Source organism: Astyanax mexicanus, chromosome 1, assembly GCF_023375975.1.
Source record: "Astyanax mexicanus isolate ESR-SI-001 chromosome 1, AstMex3_surface, whole genome shotgun sequence".
Classification (NCBI taxonomy): domain Eukaryota; kingdom Metazoa; phylum Chordata; class Actinopteri; order Characiformes; family Acestrorhamphidae; genus Astyanax; species Astyanax mexicanus.
Window position 1 is genome coordinate 86,329,730 of NC_064408.1, and position 21,590 is coordinate 86,351,319.

Below are 21,590 nucleotides of genomic sequence, written 5' to 3' on the forward strand. Positions count from 1 at the left end.
ATTTCATCTCTAAAGATAAAATGTAATTAACTTTTTGGAATCAGCTACATTTAAAACACTGTCAAACTCCCAGCACCAGCTGAGAGAATCTGTGAATTCCAGCACCACAGAACCACACTGGAACTGAAAAGAGCTGTTTATCTAACTATTAATTTATTGTTCATGTTTTTTTGTGTGAGTACAGTTTAGTTCATGCTTATGTTGTATAGTTTACATTGACTTTGACATTAATTAGTGGGATTTTTTAAGCTCTGCTGTGTTACTGTGCTAACAGCTATTTACTATACAGGCTGAAAAATGAATTCTGAATAGGGGTATCCAGTTAGTGGTGTTTAAAGTCTTTATTCTTTTTCCTCCATGAGACACATTAGTTTTACACATTCTACAATGCATTCAACACTGGCTGTTAATGGGTGTCCAGCTCTGTTGTTCCATCTAGTGAATAAACAAGAAACTTTCTATGACTAAGGATCATTTACAATACAGATATTTCTGATTGGCACCAAAGTAACATCCATTTTTTTCTTATTTATTGTTTTTAGGCTATAAACCACACAGAAAAACACATGCAATTAATATTGTTGTCATTTTTATGATAATCACCATTTTAGGTTGGGAAGAGGTAGTGTGATATCTTACAGGGTATGCATCAGTCATGTAATTAAGTTCATAGAGCCGGTCTTTGTTACAGACAAGAATGAAAAAAATAATGGAATTCAATAACAGTGTGACTGTGATAAATTATATAGACACGTTAGGCGTGGAGCTATTGATCCTACAGAATTCTGGTGCTGTATACACAGCAAACAAGCTCTTCATATTCTTTATACAAAAGCAAAGTTAGGAGAAATTCATTATTCTGTGTTACAGCCCCTTCTGCTCTCTAATGACTTCAGCTGCACACAGAGGTGTCGTGTGAGTGTTACCTGTAGATGTTTTCTTTATCGAGTTTTGTGGCTTTCAGAACAGTTGAATTCATGCTAGCATGTATTCTATCAGACACTGGATGTGCTGTGCAGAATGATACATTCATTTATAGTATGTCTGATTCTGGCCAATCCAATTAACTGGATATTTCTTTTGATTCTTGAGTATTCATATTGTTTCATATATATTGTCATCAAGCTGTTTGCTGTCCAAGAAGTGAACAGTTGTGGCCCGTATGCATTTTATTTCGATTGATAGCAATTGATGTTGGCATGTTGCAGCATGATGGTTTCAGCCAGCAGTAGCCTGGATCTCAAATACACACTGCCCTGAAAACCCAGCTGCACACAAACCACTGAATAGTATGAGTGTGATGAAAGGATGTTGAAATGACTTAAAATGCATATCACTAAATGTGGTTGTGATTAATTATTTTGCAACAGGCTGGAGCATTAGCATTAGCAAGATCTGGAGTTCCCTTCGAATGGGGAAAATAGCAAGCGTGGTTAGCAGGTAATGCTAAAGCTGCTCCAGCAGTGCTAGCCAGGGTTAGCAGCAAGCTACAGGACGATAATACTAACCTCTAAATGGGGAAATCGCGGTTAGCGGCTAATGCTAATGCTACTCCAGCCCTGGTGCTGGAGAACTAAACTGAAAATCCTGTATAAAGCTGCACTTCAGCAGAGTGGCTTTACTGCTCCTTACAACCTAATTGGTAAAATTCATACATAAGGCACACCGGAGTAAAATCACACTGACGATTTTAGCTAAAAATATGTGAGAAATCTGAAATAAAGACTAAATTACACCTTTTGTATTTGTATTGTATTAATTACTGTAAAATTTAATTCACTTTAAACTGATGTATTATCAGTTTATGCATTACCAGTGTATGCATTATTATTATATTACATGATCAGTATTATTGAGATATAAAAATCCTAAAATATCAGTAATATGTTACTGATTATCTTCAGTAATTAGTAATTTTTTTCATGATTGGCCTAGTGTGAAATGTAGAGGGACAGCCAGTGTTTTGCTGCACTGATCTTAGTTACAATAAGACACTAATCAAAGCAATCATTATTGGGTTGCTCAGTAAAATCTGCCCAACAAAGCCTTAGAGCCTTGGGACTGGTGATGTGATGTCTGGAGGCTGAAATTTGGCCCAAATTAATAAATAATATGATAAAAACAATTAGCAAAACACATTCCAGTCTGAAGCCTGAATGACTCCTTAGGTCAGTAAAATTCTACACAAGTGATTATATTTTAGGAATTCTATCTCACCTTTTCCAGCACTTACTGACCTCCATTGTCACTCTGCCAACAAATTAATTCTATTCTTGCGACAACATTTAGCCACAGTGTTCACATCCCACAGCAGAGTGGGCTATGGGAGCACTCAGTGTGGACGAGGCTCTTGAAGAGGAATGAAACGAAGCTTTGCAGCTGAAAGGTGCAAAAACTGAAATCGACTCCAAAACAATTGAGTCTAGCTGCAGACAGTATTTTGACTCATATGGATTTTTGCCAAACCTTGTAGATTGATTGGCCGTGCTTTAGACTGCCTAAAAAATACATTTACACAGCAGTTTAAACAAACAATAGACCAAAAACATCCTATTTTACTAGAGAAATTTCAATCAGAATTGGCTTAAAAAAGTGAATTACTAACCATTTATACAACAAAGACAGAACCTGCAGCTACAACAATCTGACTAAAGAGACTATAAGAAATGTCTCTGAAAAACATGTGCTTGTAGACACCTCACTGCTGATCCAGCATTTCTTCTGAATAACTATAAATAGGGAGTTACAGTGAAGTACTCTGAAAATCTGCAACAATAATTTGGAGAATTCCTGTAAACAGAGCATCAAAGGTGTCTAAAGTATTGACATTGCCATTACTCAGGTACATGTATAAATACTAGGGTTTAAAATACTTCTGTAGAAGTTGAAGTATCAACTCAAGCTTTTTACTCAAGTAAAAGTGTAAAAGTACTGCTTTCAAAACTACTTAAAGTATAAAAGTAAAAATTAAAAGGTAATGTAAGGGTAAAAATATGTATATAATAAAAATATATATATTATAGCTATAATGACTATAATGTTATATTAAAATGTTTATGTTAAAAATTTGGGATGAACTAGTCTCCCTGTTTAGCCGCATACCTTATTTTTTGCACTGTAAGGTGCACTTAAAATCCTTTAATTTTCCCTAAAATCGACACTGTGCCTTATAATCCTGCACCTTATGTATGATTTTTAGCTGTCAGGTTGTAAGGAGCAGTAAAGCCACTCTGCTGAAGTACAGCGTTATACAGGAGTTACAGTTTAGTTTCTCAAGCCCCGAGGCTGGAGCAGTATTAGCATTATCAGCTAACCGCAACGCTAGCTGTTTCACTGTTAAGAGGTTAGTGTATCAGACTGTAGCCTGTCCGTTTACCATGTTAAACAAGCTAGGTGGGAGGAACCTCTAGCTAATAGCCCCTTGGGTTACAGGAACACTTAGGTTCCCTTAGTGTAGGACTATCAGGGGCATTTACTAGCACTGCTGCTAACCATGCTAAAATACTAGAAATCTAAGCTCACTTTAAGTAAACAGAAGCACTTTACTCACCCAAATAAACAGTTTTCAGGAAAGAAATCTGTGTAGATTAACATCCAGTGCTCGTTTGAAAGAAAATGTTTTTTTTTTTTTAAGAATTACAGTTTTGTTTAATTAGGTGCCCCCAGCAAGGAGACCTGCTGAACTAGAGAAACATGATGATGCCCCTCTTCCTTACTATTGTCGCTTAAAATGCGCCTTATAATCACCTTACGTATAAAAATAGACCAGAAAATAGACGTTCATCGATAACGTGCCTTATAATAGATGTGCCTTATAGTCTGAAAAATGTGGTATATGCCTGAATCACTATTTTTCAATGAGAAGATAGAATATAAATTAAGTAGGAGTTACAAAGCTATTTTTGAAATGTAAGGGGTAGAATGTACAGTTAATTGTGTAAAAATGTATGGAGTAGAAGTAACTTACTCTGCCGTCCGCTGGTTGCTTTGGGGCATGTTACATAAAAAGCACTCATGCTTGTCTGCCCCAAACAAGAGTGTGTGTGTAGAGATGTAGTCAAACTGTGTTTGGGTGAGACACTATGGTTCATTTTAGCTACTGCCTTCCTGCTTGTTATTGTTGGATCTCTTTCTTCTTCAATGGACTGCATTAACCAGAATCCCACTCCCTCTCATGCCACAGTCACATGCTCCTCTTCAGCCAACCATGGACAGCTCCCACTTTTAATCCTCTGCAGCTGTGACTGATTAGTGACTGCTTTCACCTGTGCTCTGTGCTTGGTTGTCTGTGTGTGTGTGTGTGTGTGTGTGTGTGTATATAAAGCGATTCATCTGCACACACTGTACGGTCCGACTGACCTGCTGCGACGGGGGAGCTTACACTGCACGTCTAAACGCAGCCCGTATCTTATGAAGATATATATTTAATGATTTGATTAATAAAAGAAGAAAAATAATTAAAATGAATAAATAAAAAATATAAAATATAAACTCATTAAAAATTCGTTTAAAATAACCCAGGCTTTCTGCAGAATAATCAAAGTTTCAGTTAGTTTCAGTTTCAAATCATGAAAACAGCTCACCAAAACCTCAAACTATTCTTTATATTTGACAATATTTACTTACAGGTCCTTTGCTTGTACTTACAGGCCCTTACTTATTTTTATTCAACTGAACTGAGTTTTATATTATCTGTAGCCTCGCGCTGAATTCAGCTCCACGCTGCGAAAGAGAGCGAGAGAGAGGCGCAGCGCATTTTGTCCGATTTATCTTGATTAATTATCAGTACATTTATTAGCTTTAGTAAGTTTAATAGCATTAATTTTACTACACTTCTCCGACCTTATTTATTAAAACGTTTATTTTAGAAGACAGAGGTTATTCTGCGCGCAATGCCACGCGCTGCGCTAAGCTGGCTTTGCGTGGCTAATATTCTGGAGCACTGGACGAGATTTTAATTAATAAATTAATATATTTATAATTTTAATAAATTTGCCCTGGCGAAAAGAAACGAATTATAAAATATAGCTTTATATTTGCATGTTTTAAGTTTTATATAATTGACGGGCAGCACCAGACGCTGACAATGTGCTTTATTTTTCAGATATAATAGCAAAATGAAATAAAATAAATTTATGTTTGTCAAAGTTATTTTCTCTTTTAATTTTTCTTTTCAAAAACTCCAGCTATTGACTGAGAATAAGCATCTGTTGAAATTCTTAAACAGCAGAATACCTGTGTCTGCTATATTAAGCTATAAGTCTGTGTACCGAACATAAATATAAATCCTTATAACTGACAGAAATAAATATGACTAATAATAATTTATAGTTACTGTGCAGATTTTTGGGAAAACAGGTCGTGACGTTAAGAAATCGGCCTGCAAAACAGCTCACACTGTGAGACAAGCGACCAAAATTTCTGGCATGTCAGAAATCCCTGGTCGCGTCCGACTGCTCATTCGCAGCTCGTATGGGCAATTAATCGGACATCGCTTCCCCTCTCACACTGCACGACAAATGACGCACGATCAAGCTAAAGTTCGGCCCGATCATGAAATTCAGTCGCATCCGACCAGATCGGGCTTAAAATCGGGCTAAAATCGCACAGTGTCCGCCTGGCTTAAGGCCTGTTTTTCTCACTTGCCCTTTGTGAGGTATTGCTTAAACTTTGTTAAATAATTATAAGAGTTTATTTCTCTGTTTGACTTCTGTGTTTTTGACCCTTTTTCTGATTTTGGATTTACCCTTTGAATTTGCCCTTTTGCTGTGACTACTGGATTTTTGCCTGTTTGATTTTTGAACTTTTGCCTGTTTTTTGACCTATTGTATCTGTTTTTGACCTGGCCTGGCTTTTTGATCACTCTGTTGGATTACCCTTCAAATATTAAACCTGTTTTCTGGTTTTACATCTGTGAGCATCTGCTCTGTCCTGAGATCGTGACAAACGCAAGGTATTCTTGAAAGAAGTTTTATTACAACTTTGTTGTAGTTAAACAGATTTAATCACATACAACTCTTTTAATATCAACCGTACAGATTTACAGTACTGTCATCATATTGCACTCATATTATTCACATTATTTACATGTAAACCAGTTTTAAACTCAGTGATTCTCACTGATCTCGTGGTAGCAGGTATTGGGTTGTTTGTTTTGTAACAGTGTGGAAATGAATGGAGGCCTCTTTCTGCTTTTTCTCTGAACGAGGCCGTTTCATTACAGAGCCCTGGCTACAGGATAAGGGAAAGGGCAGTGAGATTTACACTGGAGGGTCTTTGAGCTCCATCCTTCACCAGTCTGACTCAGCTCCTCTCTTGCTGCTAATTGGCTCCTATTGTACTTGCAAATAAAAGACACACTGGTGAGCCAAGGCTCAGTCTGGAGAGCTCCCGGGAATCAGCATCTTTTTGCTGGAGTTGGCTGTCATGTTAGGCCGCTAGTGTGTGTGAGCGTGTGTGTGTGCGCGTGTGTGTGTATGTTTGTGAATGTGAGATGGCGATAGAGCTGGTGTAAATTTTTGCGCTTACAGTTATACAATTTATTCTCATGTTTTGTATTAAGGCCATGCTAACATACCAATATCAAAGTCCACTATATGAAAATATCCTGAGGAAGCTTGTGGCAGTACACAGATCAATATAATGGTGGCTGTATTGATGTTTATGACTTTGCCTTACACTTTTGCTGCATTCAATTCTGAGAGAGCAACATTATATCATCCTTTGCATTGTGAACAGTCTGCAGTAGATTTTATTGTGTGTGAGTAAAGGGCTGCACTGGAGAAGAAAGCATTGCCCTCTGACACCCCCCACTGTGCACTCAGGAGAAATGTTAAGAAGAAGTTAATTAATTACTTTTTTTACAACTTTATATAGTGATTTTAGGAACTGTTGTTATAACACAGCAGCATTACAAATTAGCAGCAGACCTCTACTGAACCCAGGCATTGTAGCCATACAGTAGACATGTTTACAGTCAATTTGCTGTAAAAAAAAAAAAAAAAAAACTAAAAATTTGTCTATGGCTGACTTTGTTCACCTCATTGAAGTGATTGTAGTGCTAATTATTTTCACTGTGTTGTAAAAAGGATATCATTGTGTGAATTCTGGGAAAGAAGTAGTTAACTTTTCAGGCATTTTTGATCAATTCAAAATATGTGGATAGATGACTTAATAAAAATATAAAATATATATATTAAAGTGTTAAATGTTGTAACGACTGCATATGCAAAGTGGTTTCAGTTAAAGGTGTCCTCCTCGAAACTCAGATTTAAACTGAATCGATTCATTTTAATTCAAAGTCCTTATCAAAATAGAAAAAAAACACGAATCTGCATATAACATGACAAAATTGCCACTCTTTAAAACAGATGCAAAGCAGTGTAACACAAAATCAAATCTTTTTTCCAAATCATTTGGTTCATGTAATTTAATCTTCCAAAAGCCCCACTTTTGCCATGACTTTTTTTAAATAGTTGAATCTTTGAATTTTGTAAAAATGTGACAAAATAGTGGCCGTATAGAAAATGTACAAATAACAGTAGAAATAGAAAACTAAGAAAATACTAACAAAAACAGAACTCAATAAAACCAAATAATGATAACATATAATACCAACTACACAGATGGTCAAACAAAGCATAACACAGAATAAAGGAAAACATGAAGTATATGTAGGGATGAGAAAACAAGGAACACCTGGGGAGGATAATGACCAAGAACAAAAAAAAACAGACACGGGCTAAGGTCTAACAAATATGTTGGAAAGTAGAAACATGACAATAAAATATATTTCTGTGTCACTCCAAAAAATAACATGGGTAAATACTCATTTGATTTGCCTGGTTAAGGTAATTAGGTTTGAATTCTAATGTTAGTCAATACAAGATCCCTGGCTGTAGAAAGAAAAGCCAGTTTCCTATACGGATTTAACCAATTACTGTTACCACAGAACTTCAACTACATTATGTTTATGTATTTGTCATAGAAACCCAGATAACTGCTTTTTGCCATTGGCAATGATTTTGTTGAAAACAAATACAAGACTCATTGATATCACCATTGATACTACTTTCTAATACTGCACTAAAATCATTATACACTGTGGTGTGTACACTGTATGTCCAGTAGTATCTAGACACTCTTTCTAATCAGTGAATTTGCATGCACCCATTGCTGACTAGTCTTTAGACAGCTTGTATAATCTCCATAAGGAAACACTGACACTATGTGTCACAGTGGTTTGTGTGCGTTTGGATGGCATGACTTGAACTGGTTAATATTTCATGGTTTCAGCAGAGGAACACTGAAATGTTTCATGTTTTTCTCCACTCAATTCGCAGGTTCCTCAGGATGAATGGGGAGGTTATCCAGGAATTGACAAAGACGAGGAGATTCCGTGTCGCAGGATGCGCAGCAGCAGCTATGTGAAAGCCATGGGAGATGATGAAAGCGGTGACTCTGACACCAGCCCCAAAACATCGCCTCAAAAGTCCATCCGACCAGACGCACTCGTCCTTAAATCCGCCATCCACAGACCTCATATAGACAGCCAAAGGTAGGCCTCATACCGTCTGTCACTTTCAGAAAACGCATGCTTTCTGTGCTTTTTCTGACCTGAGATTTGTCACCTCGTATTATTGGGCTACTGTTTGTTTTGTGCTTTTTGCAAAAGCTGGGTCAGTCGTGTCCCTGTGGTCTCAGACTCAAGTCTGTTTATTTTACAAGTCTGTTGAGTTTTCTCTTGCTGTTGACGGAGTGTCAGAGCTGAGGAGAAGGCAAAGTGTTAGCAGCTAATTTCTAGTTGCTGTTGTCTTTTCAGTGAGATTTACATTAGATTTACATTTCTACAATCTGTTCTACAATAGTAGACACAGCTTCCTTATTACTGAAAGAAAATATGAAATGTTTTGGAATTTTGCATTAATATAGTTAAGTTGATTTTGTTCATTTTATACAATCTTCTTGATAATGTGTGAGAAAAAGATAAAAAAAAATTCTTGGATTTGCCCACCTGCACTACAATTTAAATTAAATCAGATTTAATTTATTGTAAATTAATCCTATGTGAATAAGGTTAAAATTTCAGACTTTAATTTATGTACATTTACACGTATGGTTTCAGCAAATTAAAATGATTTTGTTTTTTGCACACTTGGCCATTTTAGAGCATCGTAATATTTAGGACATTTGGCTTAACATCTTTGGAGTCTGTAGTTGCTATTGTTCAGCATGCGGACAAGAACTGTGCCAGTGGAAGTCAAAGAAGAAATAAGAATAAAACCATTAGAAACATCCGTCAAACGTTGGGATTACTGAAATTAACAGTCTTAAATGCATTTAAGAAGAAAGAATGCAAGAAACTGGTAAGCCAACGGAGCCATCTGTCATTGATCCATTGCAGATTCCAGCACAATCTTAAAATTTCTGTCCTACAGATGATAAAAATATATACATTATATATATATATATATATATATATATATATATATATATATATATATATATATATATATATATATATATATATTTCCTATATCCCAAATGGTACCCTCAAATAAAAAGAACTTTTTAAAAGGAACAGTGTTGTAATGTAAATTTTAATGTCATTAAGGTTGGATTTGAAATTCTAAACTGTGGAGCAAATTAACAAATAATTATTTCCCAAACAATATGCAGGGCACTGTATGTGTAAGGTATTTTTAGGTAGGAAAAGTATGACTTCTTTGCTGTTTTTTCATGTCAAACGATCAGTGACATCATGTACAGAGATATTAATGTAATTAATCTCCTCATATTGGAAATTTCTATTGTTTTATTGAGCTGCAGTGGGCTGGAAATTGTTCAGTGGGGCTTTTTACACCAGGGACAGCTTTGCCTTTTACAGTGAGCAAGCAGCGTTGTTTATTTACAAAGCTGCTTAAATTATCTAGTTAATCCGATTAATCACACAATGGTATAGGATATAAAAGCAGCACACTGTTTGTGCTAAATGTTTTTTTTTAATCTAACTATGAGAAAAACAAGAACACTCACAAACTTGTTACAGTGTATATAAATGTACGTTCTTTAACATTTACATACCGTTTTTGTCAGAAATTTAAATACACTCACTGTTGAGCTTTTATTGTTTTCTTTAAACATTTCTTTTTGTTTATGTGGCAAAATTAACAACATACACTTACATTTCACAGAGACAGAAACTAGTACAGTGTCCCGTGACTTTAGTCATGGTCCATGTAAGCTGCGCTGACCATGTTGATGTGATCTCTGACAGAGGACCACAACTGTAACTGTAAATAGCAATGAACACACTCACACTCACTAGCTATATACCCTGGGTGCTTCCTGTCATGCCTAAATGGTCTGTTTTATATTAACCTGTAGTAAACTGCAGATAACACATCACCACTGAATCACATATAAGGTCCTATTTCCACGCCTTGCATCTGTGCTGTTTAAATAGCAAAGAGGCTCACAAATATATCTACACTGATGAGCGTTGTGAAGCACAGAAGTGCTGCACCGTTAAAATACCAATTTGCCAAAGTGAAAGCACACCTGGCTCTTAAAGGGAATGACAAGTGATTGGTTTATTTTATGTCACACCCAAAACACAACCATGATTAATAAAGAGAATTAGTAAATGCCTTTTATGCGCTTCAAACCGCTCAATGCGTATTTTTTGCATCTTCACAATACCCAACATACTTTGACACACCCTAAAATAAGCTGTGCCATACGTGTTTACAACTCACCTATAGATCACTAAAATTGGGCCACATAATAGCTGTGTTAAACATCTGGAAAGATTCTGCAGCAAAAAAAACATTTTTTATTTGACATGGCAGTATATTAAAACTTAGTGTCCATATAAAAAATCAAACCAGTCAACGGTTTCTGCACTGTAGTTTTTGCATATGTTTTTGAAGAAAAACATATAAATTATTTAGTAAACAAAACGTGTTAAACAAACCAGAATATGTTTTATATTTTAGGTTTTATTTGCTTAGATTACAGCTTTAAACATCTTGGCAATTTATCAGTCAGCTACGGTGGCCGAGAAAGCCCAACGCAGTGCAAATTGAAAAGCGCTGCAAAAGCACAAAACACATCCATCAAAATTACAACACAGGCGCAGCAAATAGAAAAACACGCTGCAAATACAACCACAACACAACGGAATTTTCCCGGGGGACCTTAAAAGATACTGTACCAGCTAAGCTGCGTCTTCAGTAACGTCTCGGACTTCACTATGTGTACAAAGGACAATAAGTGGCAAACAAGGCGTTTTGTGAAGCAGAACTTTTAATAATATGCACACAACCGTGGTAATCACAGGTAATAAACATTACTTACTTTTCAGAAGCTTGTTTGCCACTTATTGTCCTTTGTACACATAGTGAAGTCCGAGACGTTACTGAAGACGCAGCTTAGCTGGTACAGTATCTTTTAAGGTCCCCCGGGAAAATTCCGTTGTGTTGTGACTCACTTCCGTTGTGTTGTGGTTCTATTTGCAGCGCGTTTTTCTATTTGCTGCGCCTGTGTTGTAATTTTGATGGATGTGTTTTGTGCTTTTGCAGCGCTTTTCAATTTGCACTGCGTTGGGCTTTCTCGGCCACCGTAGTTAGCTTTATAAGATTAGTTCAGTTAACAGCTGTGCTGAACTTGTCAAGAGTTAATTACTTGAATTTCTTGTTCTCTTAATGTGTTTGAGAGCATCAGTTGTGTCGAGTTGGCATACAGTTAATAGCCCTATTTCAATCATTTTCTAATAAATTATATGGTAAGAATTACTCAACTAAGAAAAAAAATAGAAATGAGAAATTGAAATAGAAATAAGAAATGAAGATCAATCAATCTGAAACATTTTTCAAAACTTAAGAAAGTATCCTTAAGAGCAAATACAAAGACCATCAAAACTTTAATGATGAAACTGGCTCTTATCAGGACTGTTGCACAGGATAAGTTTATCAGAGTTACCAGCCTCAGAAACCGCAAGTTAACAGCTTCAACCCAGATAGGAGCGCCTAAATGTATTTGGGTTTGTTTTACAGGTTTAAGTTTACTAGATTATTTCTCGTATGACTTCAGTATTCATTTACAATGAAGGAAAAAATCTAAACATTGAATGAGAGGTGTCTAAACTTTTGACTGTTACTGTATATTGAAATTAAGATGTTCTACATTGATGAATTCTACTGATTGAAATAAACACATTTGACTTGGAAGCTTGATTTTAGACTTTTTTTAGTTCACCCATTCCGCGCTCAGAAATCTGGTTGAATATTTGTGCACAAGAACACAAGAAAGATTCCGTTATTCTAATGAATGCAACATATGAACAGAATATAAAATGCATTAGAAAACATGGGACAGTCAGATTCAGTGGGTTTTGTAGATGATATATAGATGTTTTGAATGAGCCATGTCTATGGTCTGTATTGATCCAGTGATAAAGGAAACGTTTTTTTTTTTTTTGTGTGTGTGTAATACAGCGATTGATTTCAAAACACTGGAACTTGAAAATGCTTAAACTGAAATTTATCTTGGCAAAAGATGAAGTCCCACTAGAAATATAGTTAGAAGGAGAGGTTTTGGCAGACTGTTCGCTTTTCTTATGTAGTACAGAAGTAGTGAAAGTAAAGTGATCTTTGATTTATTGGTTCAGGTGCAGTAAGCTCATATGAGAGTGGATTGTCTCACAGTAGGCCTGTTGTACTGACATGTTTAGTAGGTTGATTGATGTATAGCCTCTTCCTGAAGGCCCTGTAGTTGCCATTCCAGTAGTGGAATGGAAATCAGGGAGTTGATTTTTTTTTCTGGATTAGATTTAAACCAGTAAAACAGTTAAAAATATCTACTCAGCTAGTGTTTAAGTCAAACTTGTTGATCTTTTAAAGTAAAGTGTGACATTATCATTCTCAGGTGTTCTTGATCAGAATTAGACTTTCTGACACTTTACCATGATACATGTTTGATGGATGAATCATGGATTCATTATTGATCAAGTAAATGTATCAGTGTCAAATGCAACTACATTCATTTAATGTTACTTTGAAATTTGGTACATTGTATGTATATTTCTGTCAAAAGAAATTCTTACAGATAGCGTGACCATATTCTTAGTTTGAGGTATACCGTATTTAAGGATGTTGCAGGAAATATTTATTTGTGTAGGATTTTTTTCATTTAGGAATACTGTCCATGTTTCTATTTAAATCTTTTCTATATTTGTATCTGTATCCATACATCTATACAGCTCTGGAAAAAAAAAAAAGAGACCACTTTAAAATTATAAATTTCTTAGATTTTACCAAATTGAAAACCTCTGAAATATAATCAAGAGGAAGATGGATGACTACACGGCATCAAAACAAGCTGAACTGCTTGAATTTTTACAACAGGAGTTGCATAAAGTTATCCAAAAGCAGTGTGTAAGACTGGTGGAGGAGAACATGCCAAGATGCATGAAAACTGTGATTAAAAAACAGGGTTATTCCACCAAATATTGATTTTTGAACTCTTAAAACTTTATGAATATGAACTTGTTTTCTTTGCATTATTTGAGGTCTGAAAGCTCTGCATCTTTTTCTTATTTCAGCCTTTTCTCATTTTCTGCAAATAAAAGCTCTAAATTACAATATTTTTATTTGGAATTTGGGAGAAATGTTGTCTGTAGTTTATAGAATTAAACAACAATGTTCATTTTACTCAAATATATACTTATAAATAGCAAAATCAGAGAAACTGATTCAGAAACTGAAGTGGTAATTTTTTTTCCAGAGCTGTATATCTATATCTGTTTTTGTTGTTTATAATGAGGTGCATACTGTATATGCTCTAAAATGCAAATGTATGCTGTTCTCAGTAAAATGTGTGCAATGTACCATATATACCAATATACCAAACAAAAGAATAAATTATAATATCCACCAACAGCTGTGGCAATAAGTCCATCAGGCTCTCATCAACATTAAAAATGTTACAGCATCGTATTACTCAGATCAGATTTTAAGGATTCTGGGAGGAATAAGAAGTTCATGATTTTTAACAGCTGATATGTAAACTGGCAAGCAATCTGTAAATGACAGGTCGTTAAGTTGAAGAGGCAGTGAAGTGTGAATACAAACAAAAACATGAAAGGAGGTATCCATGAAATGTCACTTATACTGAAATTAAAAAGAGAAGAGATATGGATGTTACTGGTTTTACAGAAATTAGGTGATCTTATCATCTTTCTTCTCCAATTCAGATGCATTGCTTAAGTAAGAAGTATCCTTAACTATACTGTGTGGCAGACATACTTTAGGTCATACATTAAGTTACGTGATGAACCATTCTTACACGTTATTCAGCAGCAACAGAAAAGTGTTTCTTTTCATGATGGAAAGGCCTGTGCAGCCACAGCCAAAAAATAAATTCTGAAATTGTGCTCAAAGATCATAAGGATTATATTTTCTGTAGCATGATCAGGATCTATCACCAAATATTAAGGAAACATGCTGAGTTTAATCACTGGTGGCTGTTGACAGTAGAGCTTTAGCCAGTATTTTCTTATTTGAACTGTGCAGTAGGTCATAGAAATCCCACTGCCATTCCCCCAGTCCCATTTCCACAGTCAGTGTTGTCAGATATATACAACAGCATTTAAACAGTGTGCTGCAGCCACAGAAACTGGAAAGCTGGCTATTTTTCTGCTGAACAGGCAATCACTGAGCTTTAGTAATGTTGCTAACTATACCTAGTTAATTTACCACAACTTCTAGAGTAGTATAAACAGACATTTTAGACATTAAAATGTATATATTCATTAATTTGCTACAGAGTAAGACTAGTTGCTTGCCACTGTGTGGTGTGTCAATCTGGTAACCCGCGTGAGCTTCACGTCTATCCAGTGTTCGAAAATTTGCTCGCATTTATTATTGATTGTTCCTTAAAATTTAGTTAGCAGCAACCAAATCATATTTAAAAAACTTTTTTCCAAATATGTGTGGTTTATTTTAAAAATCATATTATGATAGAGAGAGGACAGGCTGACATGGTGTTTAGTTTTTTGTTTAAGTATTGCTTAAAAAATTAATAAAGCCTGTTGAGGAGCCTAAATTATCAGAAATAAAGGGTGGTCAACTGTTTATTCTTAAAAAAAATGAGCATTGAAGGCTTCCTCACTGTGTTAAGCTGTGACCCACATTATTTATGAAGGGCAAGTTGCCACTCAGTCACCAGGCTGGAAACTGGGCCAGCTGTGACATTAAGGGCCCAACATTAGCTGGCGAACCCAGGAGCCTTGCTTTGTAAAGTGTCCCTCAGGCCAATAGATGTATTTTGATGGTGTTGTAATGATAAGTTGTCATATTAAAAGTCCCAGTTGTAGTTGTGCTGCTGAGCGTGTGTCTGCCACATGGATACATTAGTCTTTCTGGTTGTTCCCTTTATTTAGCCACGGCTACCACTTGCAAACGACAAGAGATATGCGCCCCCACCCCAGTGTATCCCTGGACCCTGCAACCTCTTACAACCCTCCCCAGTTCCGCTCCCGCAACCAGAGCTACATGCGTGCGGTCAGCACCCTCAGTCAGGCAAGCTGCCTGAGCCAGGTGAGTGTGAGCTGGTCCTTCCTCAACACACACACATATACACACACATTGCTGATATTACACTGTCACTGTCATGGCGATGTTTCAATTGCATGCTAATGGAAATGAACTGATGTACTGATATACAAAATTAGCAAGTTCAAGATGAATGCTTTGTTGGAGATTTCATTGCTCGAATTGAGTAGATAAAGCTTAAAGTTGGATTGACTGCTGAAGAGTAATTACAGTAAAGAACTAGTTTTGTGTATCATGGCTGTAATAGAATATGTTTCTGATTTAAACTTTCAGATTGAACTGAGCGTTGTATTAATCTTATTGCTTTGGTCTTGCTTATGTGTTTGGAGTAGGTGCTGGCTAGTAGTATGTTAGCATGTGTATGACTCTTGTGGGTCTTGGTGAGTTAAGGACTCTCTCAAAGCTATGTGTGATATGCTGCCTTCAACTCCACCTCAGAAGCTTGTACTTATGACTTAAGAGCTCAAGTACGACAAGATTTTGGTTCAATGCTCTTAGCATTGGGTGAATGATATTTTTAGCCAATAAGCATTATCAGTAGCATGTGGATACCTGATATTTCACATGTGGATGAAAAAAAAAACTGTCCTTGCTGTTCTTTGATAAGCCCAGCAAGCAAAGTCTGAGCTTATTAAAAATCCAAAATTTTCTACTGGTTGATATGTGTTTGTTGTGGCATTCACCTGCATCCATCTTGTAAATTCTTGACTTGAAGGCAGCGTTAGATTGGTTTGTATTGAGTCATGTTACGACACGTCCCACCCTGCGTAGGTTCTATAAATATAGGTGCTCTACAATGGCTTCTGCTCTTTGCTGCATGTGCTTGATCTCTAACTATTTCTTTCTTCCAAACAGGGTCTTTAGCCATATTCCACCAAATCTCTGTAGTTAGTGTGGAAATGGCATTACAGATTAGAACTGTTGCTTATCATTTTGCTCTTTTTAAACTTGTCCTTTCTTCCATTTTGAAAAAGATAACTCTGCTGAAATGTTGAAGGTTGGACATTGCCAATTGTATTGTCTCCCGCTAACGCTCCTTCATATTTACTGTGCAAAGGGGAAGAATCAAAGTGAGAAAGAGAAAGGAAGAGGAAAAATTAAGGACTGCTATTCCTGTTTTTGTCTCTCAGGTGAGTGAGACTGAGGTCAATGGCCAGTTTGAGTCAGTTTGCGAGTCCGTTTTTAGCGAAGCAGAATCCCAGGCCATGGAGGCCTTGGACCTGCCTGGCTCTTTCCGCACTCGAAGCCACAGTTACCTGCGTGCAATTCAGGCTGGGTATTCCCAAGACGACGACTGCTTGCCTTCAATGACATCCTCCACTGTCACTTCAACTCTCAGATCCACAACAGGTAACCGTATGCCTCAACCCCGCTCCCCTCCACTAAGAAAAAAGGGAGAGAAGGCTTAGAGCACATACCCGTCATACATACTTTGACATACCTACATATGTACAGTGGGGTACCCTTGTGCTTGAGAGATGCTGAGTCTGAATGTTGCTGGTCCTCCTTGTCGACTCCTGTCTGTCGTGTGTGTTCATTACTTTTGCCTCTGTGTCTGAAATGTGTTAAACGATGGTTGCCTGCGATTGCGTTTGCACGAGTCATGCATCATCTTCTGGGCTTTGGGTTGGTGCCATCTGGTGATGATGAGAGACTAGCTTGGGAGGGGGCAGCGTAGACAGGTCAGTGTGGAGGTGGACGCTTTCACGATGCCCCACGCACTCCTGAAGAAACGAGCGAGCATGCTTTTATCAAGCCAAGCCGTGCCGAGCATGTCTCAGACTGAAGAAGGTGAGAGTGACAAGAGTAGAAAGGGTCAGGATAAAGGAGTAGCCAGTAAAGAGCAGATGGCTAGAGATAAAGGCCTGAGACTGCAGAGATCAGTGCGGCTTCTTAGCATTTAAAAGCAACTCCTATGCAAAGGAGCAGGCTAGTAGACGGCATAACCTGCAGCTTGCCATGATGATAAGATGACTCTGGCCCTGGTTGCACAAAGTAATGAGAGTGATAAGCAGCTGGAGGTTGATCAATTATCATTGACATCACCTACTGTGTTGCAAAGGATCTGGGCTTGCTGTGGAAGAACTATATGAACTTAACCAAAGTGAGACATATTGTGAGTGGGTCAGGATTAAAAAAGATCTGTCTTATAAGCTTTTTAAAAGTTAATAAAAAAGTAAATTTCTTAAAATGTATGCACTGAAAACGAAAATAAACAGTAGGTCTAAAATTCATTTAAAAATCTCAATTTAGACAATATATAAAAATAGCTACATAAATAAAAAAAGTCATTTTTTAGTATAGTGATTGTTTAGTTTCACATAATTGACGTTTTTGTTTTGCAACACTTCATAAATTTGTATGGCTTCATGAGTACATCTGGTCCTTTGTGCAAACAGTGCCACTTCCTCAACACACATATGAATGGTGCATCTGTGTACACCTGTTCTATAGCTATGAACCCTATTGAAATACTTCTTGATCGAAATATTTGATGTCAATTATTGTAAACCATCAACTGGATTTTTTTCATGTATGAACATATGGAGCTTAAATCAGTTTTTGTTCAGTTTATTTCCAATCAAATTGAACATTACAGTGCATTCTGTATTCCTTCTTTTTGATGTGGGTTTATTTGTTTCTGTTTCAAATGGACTTTTATTTTGATTGGTCATTGGATACACAATTGTGTTTTTTATTTCCTATTGAAGTTTTGTTTGATTGGATCTTTATGCATAATTGGTTTTATTCGTCAAAACCATCCCAGCCAACCAAGTGACAACTGAGGATTAAGGAGAGTTCCCCAATCCCACGGTCATACCCTGCTGAAGCGCCTTCACCCTGTACGACTCTGTACCCAAACCCTGGGAGCTCCTCACACTCCCTGTCAGCCTAAGCATGTCTGTAGAAGTGGTTTCTGTTTCACTATGGTTTCTAACACCCCTGTGACATCAGCTCTCTGGCAACAATTAATAAGAAGAGAAGTTTTGAGTGCCCTAGAGACAATTGGCAATGACAAGTTCAGTTGAATTGAATTAAAGCTTTTTTTCTTGTGGTTTTAAAATACAATAGCAATCCCATCAAATGTGTTTTTAACAACAATTCATTAACCAAAGAAAAATAAAATAAGAGAAAATAAGAAAATCTCTATACCAAATTGCAGGTGCAGGCTGTACCTAGTCTAGTAAAACATTGCAGGTGCAGGTCTTATTAGTCTGAGCCAAAAAGATTGTAGAACTCTGAAAGTCTGTAGCTGGCCCCTGAATGGGGCAGGTATCCTGTGATGGCTCAGAAGGGAGGAAAGCAGCACTGCAAGGAGATCCAGGGGACAGAGCAGCAGGAGGGACTGCAGGGGTGCCTGTCACAGGTATTATACTGTCAACACGCATACATATATCTATGTATATGTGTGTTTTTGCACTGCCTTCTCATCTGATTAGGGACTAGCTTAATGACAGAGAAAAGGAATGATTGCCCCATAGCAAAATGTACTATTTGAAAAAAGGCATCTCTAACCCTGCGTTCACACTAGCAGGCAACATAGCATCAGACGACCAGCCATTTCCTAGGAGAACGTTTTGTAGCCAGGATTTAGCAACAAGCAGAGAGCGAAGTGGCGACAGAGTGATAAGTGACAAATCTTTATACAAATAAATTATGTCATGTTGAAGCAACTTTCTAAACCGACTGGCCGAACAAATTCTTGGGACCAGTCAGACATCTTTGCACATATACAGGGATAATTTAAAGAAAAAAAAGTGTGGAAAAAATTCTAAAAACTAATGAACTAATTTAAACTGTAATCTACATGTAATTTAAATGCAATTATTTAAATAAATACATTTATTTGGAATTTAGCTAATAAACCTAACTATGCAAGTCTCAAACTTGTAGTCTACTAGTGTGAACGCAGGGTAAGCAACTGACAAACCCCAAGGAGGCTTGAGTATTATCTGATACACAATAATGTAAATGTGGAGTTCACAGCCTGTTACTATAGCCAGAGGGGGAATTATGAATTGTTTTCGATGTTTAAACACGTACATCAAATGTGGTTTTAATTTGATCACTGCCAGTGCAAAAAGGTAGGAATGGTGTAAAATGTTGAGTTGATTTAACAACTCTGGATTTTTTGGTGTGGACGTTTTCAGCCATGTAGGACAGTGGGATTGCAGCCTCTCCCTGGTGCAGCCCTCGTAGGACCCACAGACTTAGCAGGATCATTTCTTGCTTTGTTTCTGCCTCCACATGAAGGGGGACCTGATCTATTCAATAGGGTTCATATCTATTACTTGGCCCACTCACCTGTGGTTCTTCAACTGCCTTTTCATCTTTTCTGTTGCACAAAAAAAAAAAACTTTAAACACATGTGAAATCTGACGTGATTGCGCTTTGAAGAGACGTCTGCTTTGATATAGCACCTGATCTTTTGATTTGAGCACATTAATGACTATGATGATGATGACAAATGCTGAAGGGACCCTGCTGTCCCATGGACTGCATGATGAAAAGATGGAAAGACTTTTGGAGGTTGATGTTGTTTGACAGGAGTGAGAAGGCAGTGTAAACACACAATACAAAGCCTACTGTGTGTGAGTAAAAACAGTCACCGAGCACACTTTGCCAGCTGTGACAGTGCAGTGCATTGTGTTTGACTTGTGAGGATGTAATAATAAATTTAAATTAATTTTGTGAAAGGCTTCTGTGTCCAAAATAACAAGAAGCAATATAAACAGTGGTGCCCTAACTACTGGAAAGACTTCTGTAAATGGCCACTGATATAATATATTGACTTTGTAACACTTGATGCTTGGCAGACTTTGGTTGCAGAAAAGCCACTTAGAAAGTGCTATAGGTGAATTAATGGTAAATATGTACAATTTGCTTAGAAATGGTTATAAATGCTAAGGCTTACTAGCATAACATCACTGGACCTTACATTAGTTGCGTTCAAAGTATAAAAGTATTAGTTGAGTTCAAAGTATAAACTCTATTTTCCCAATTCCGCATGGCTAAAACAAAGTCTCAACTGATGCTTCCCAAGCACCAACCCATCTTGGGATGATTCTTAAAGCCATCTAGGTATGTTACTGTGGTGGGTAAAACAGTCAGTTCTCGGGGGAGCAATAGAGAACAATTCATAGCGACATGACAGTTGACCAGAAAAAAGCACACCAGCGGTACATAACACATTGATTGTCACAGTAGTGCCCCTTACAACAATGTGTTATGAAATACGTCGTGACACATTTTGAATGCTTCTATGCACAAAACCAAGTCTGCAAGCAAATTAAACATGGCACAAAAAGTTAGGAAAATTGTGTTATTTTGTATTTCTTTGTTGTAACAATGCCACATTTGTAAGGAACATGCAATCGTGGGATAAGCAGTAGAGCTGAGTATGCTAATTGTGGCCATGAAACATTTAACAAATCCTCTATGGTGTTGTCTTCTTGAGACGCCTACTTTGTGGCTTGTCTCTGACATACCTCGTCATGTGGAACTTGGCCTTCAATTTGAAGATGGTAGTAGGGATCACTCAAAAAAATTATCGCTACTTGGTTTTGCGGAACACCAGTTTAAAGTTGCCATATTGTACAGATCCTATCCAGATCAGTCAACCATTGCATGCCGATTCTTAATGAAGACACCTACTGACCACTGTAGCAGGACCCATGCTCACAGGTGCTGCCAATCAGGTGTCAGTCAAGGGGTATAAGAAGCTCAAAACAAGTGTCCATAGCAAAATAAGCTGTTTGGCAGTGGCAGAGCAGATTTGGCAAACTTTTCAAATGTGGCAGCGAACACAAATTTCCCTACTTTTTGTGCTATTTATATAACATTTTCCAAAACTAACTGAACTGCTTCTTGATTTATGTTGTTTTTTTGTTAAGTAGAACTAATTAGAACTAGTGGAAAATGTGGCAAGTGTGTTTTTACTCACATACTACAGGTATGAGTACGAAGTGAGTATAA

The 21,590-nt window shown here is 37.0% G+C and overlaps 1 protein-coding gene across 3 annotated transcripts in view; it reads left to right on the plus strand.

Moving 5' to 3' along the window:
* Positions 1-21,590, plus strand: part of LOC103026136 (disks large-associated protein 2) — a 160,385-nt gene that overhangs the window by 97,959 nt on the left and 40,836 nt on the right. For all 3 annotated transcript variants that reach the window (XM_022684282.2, XM_049484965.1, XM_049484971.1), the window contains exons 3-5: positions 8,343-8,557; positions 15,443-15,599; positions 16,745-16,964. In XM_022684282.2, coding sequence (XP_022540003.2) covers positions 8,343-8,557; positions 15,443-15,599; positions 16,745-16,964 — 592 coding nt within the window. The remainder of the gene's footprint in view (positions 1-8,342; positions 8,558-15,442; positions 15,600-16,744; positions 16,965-21,590) is intronic.